The sequence below is a fragment of the Corvus brachyrhynchos genome, unplaced genomic scaffold (genome assembly GCF_000691975.1).
Source record: "Corvus brachyrhynchos isolate BGI_N302 unplaced genomic scaffold, ASM69197v1 scaffold59, whole genome shotgun sequence".
In the NCBI taxonomy this organism is placed as follows: Eukaryota; Metazoa; Chordata; class Aves; order Passeriformes; family Corvidae; genus Corvus; species Corvus brachyrhynchos.
In genome coordinates this window covers 5,368,329-5,370,855 of record NW_008246054.1, presented here as the reverse complement: position 1 = coordinate 5,370,855, position 2,527 = coordinate 5,368,329, and the positions used below count along the sequence as shown (strand labels likewise).

General features: G+C 57.1%; 1 protein-coding gene across 1 annotated transcript in view; it reads right to left on the bottom strand.

The window, feature by feature from the left end:
- Positions 1-2,519, bottom strand: part of ASB6 (ankyrin repeat and SOCS box containing 6) — a 5,330-nt gene extending 2,811 nt beyond the window's left edge. Inside the window, exons 1-4 of the mRNA XM_008642353.2 lie at positions 1,441-2,519; positions 810-991; positions 331-437; positions 1-64 (exon numbers count right to left, since the gene is read on the bottom strand). Coding sequence (XP_008640575.2) covers positions 1-64; positions 331-437; positions 810-991; positions 1,441-1,553 — 466 coding nt within the window. The 5' untranslated portion in view covers positions 1,554-2,519. The remainder of the gene's footprint in view (positions 65-330; positions 438-809; positions 992-1,440) is intronic.
- Positions 2,520-2,527: the final 8 nt, after the last annotated feature.

The window sequence follows — 2,527 nt, the reverse complement described above, 5'->3', positions numbered from 1 at the left end:
GCCGCAGGCACGGCAACCGCTCAGGCTCCTCGCTGGCCAGATCCAGGGGACTGCTCTCATGGATCTGCAAAACAGTTAAAAACCACTGGTAAATATTGAAGACTGGGAGTGTGTCCAGGGAGTTGCTGTTGGGCTTTATCTTGGCCAAAGGCAACTTGACCTTCTGCCACAGCATCAGAGCACTAGGGACAGCGGGCACAGGGATGTGCCAAGGGGAACGAGCACATGGTGAGGCTCAGGAGGAGGGAAGCAGGAGGGCTGTCCCCACACCCCAGACCAGCTCTGGCTTGGGGGGCTCAGCCTGGCTGTGCCCAGGCAGCAAAGCCGTACCCGGTCTCTGCGGTTGATGTCGGCGCCGTGGTGCACCAGGAGCTCCACCACATCCGGCTGGTTGCGGAGCACCGCGATGTGCAGGGGGGTGTAGTAGGTGACTGGGTCTGAGAACAAGAACAGTCAGAGAGAACAAAGGACCTCCCCAAAATAGCCCCAGCACCTGCCAAGAGTGGAAGGGGACAGCTGGGGAGGGCCCTGGGAGCACAGCGATGCCTGTGAAAACACGGCTGTCACACGCACCCTGGGTCCTGCTGTTCCAATGACTCTATCCTGCCAAAAGCCCCCAAGTCCCTGGCGTCCCTCAGTCCATCCTTGCGGCTGGGTCTCCACAAGGCACATCCACACTACTCCAGCAAGGAGCAGGAGTGGTCTGAGCTGGTAGCACCTCCTCTTTCTGCTCCAGCTATCTCCACTGCCCAGGGCAGCTTCTCATCTGCTGGTTCCTCCTGGCCCAGCCCCCTTCCCACCAGCCTCACCTTCAAAGCTGAGGTCAGCACCGAATTCCAGGAGGATTTCTGCAGCAGGGACGAGCCCCAGCTCGGTGACCTTCAGCAGGGCATAGCTCACACCTTCCTGATAAAATGGGGAGTGGGTCTCCCTCTCCAGGACTCTTCTCACAGCTGAGAGCTGGCTCCTGTCACCGTCCAGGCAGGCAGGGCTTGAGACACACAAAAACCCTCCAGTTACTCAGTGAACACAGCTCAGGTGTGCAAGGGTCAAAGCGGCACCAGGGAAGAAGGAAAAATCCCTGCTCTCCCCACGGAGAAAGATCCCTGGTCTCCCCTCCGGTCCTGTACCCACTGGGTCTCCAACCTGCTGCTTGTGGGGTTACACAGCAGCTTCAGGGCCTCAGCTGAGCCCCAGCTTAGGCTTTATTGCCAGGAGTCAGGCAGAAAGGGCTGTTCCTGGGGAGCACCCATAGCTCCTGTGTTTGCCTTGCTCCACCTCCACATTCCCAAAGAACAGCAGCAAAAGGAGGTTCTGTGGGATGAGCTGCTCCCCAGGACTGGGGGCTGTCCCAAACCAACACTGTCCAACCTCAGCCACGTCCCTGAGCTCCAGCTATCCCCCAAAAACACCCCAGGGTGTTGGGCCCCCTGTCGTTACCTCTCCAGGGAGCTCTGCCTTTCCGTGTTGGGCATGGCCAGCAGCCCCAGGAGCTCATCCACCAGGGGCTGGTACTCCAGGACGATCCTGCGGAAGCCGTGCAGGAAAGGCATCGTGCTCTGCCCGTGCCCAGCCCGCCGGGGGCCTCCAGCACGGCACCACTGTCCTCCTGCAGCCAGGCCCCCTCTCCAAGGGGCTCTTCTCTCCTTTCCAAACAAACAAGGCTTTCAGCAGATCTGAACAGAGAAGAAAACACAGCGTCCCCCCTCCTTATATAAAAGGCAGCCCAGCCCAGCGCAGGGATCTCCTCCCACACACCAATTTGGTGTCTCCAAATTATCTCCTGCACTCAGAGCTGCAAGCTGCAGTTATCTGGGCACAGCATCCAGGCGGAGCCCAGGCTGGGGACAAAGCCCTGCTGCAGAGGCTCTGCCACGAGCCCCCGCAGGCTGGGGTGCTCTGAGTGCCCCGGGGTGTCTGCAACCAGCAAAGCCCGGCCTGGTTTTTGTGGGAGAGGGGGCTGGAGCCACCCCAGGGATCACCAACTCCCCAGCGCACTGGGTGCAACCCCAGGAACCCCCTAAATCTCCCCGCACCCCACGGGGAGGCAAGGCCAGGAGCCCCCAGACCCCAGCAGGATGAACAACAGGACCCTGCCTACACGAAAGATCTGTAAAACATACATTTTCATTTCCTTATCATTCTTTACTTAAGTTCAGTAGTCAAATAAGCTAATAAAAAATAAAAGTAATTTGTTTCTTTGTTTGTTTTACAATACTTCGCAGCCGGAATATTTGTGTTATTATTAGCGCGTACGTGTAAACAAATAAATAAATGAATATGGGTATGCAGCACTCCTGACAGGTTGAGTGGGCTGCATACATATATTTTTAGATCTATTAAACACACTCATCACTCCTTCCTCTGAAGAGGGAGATCAGACTACAGCGGGGAAAAAAAAAACCCCAAACGAGTCTATAAACCCCAGTTCGTTTTCACAAAAAAAACGCTCCAAAATTCCAGTGCAACGCCCGCCACCGGCCCCGAACTCGCCGAGCAGCACGGGGAGGGAAGGGTGGCCCGAGCA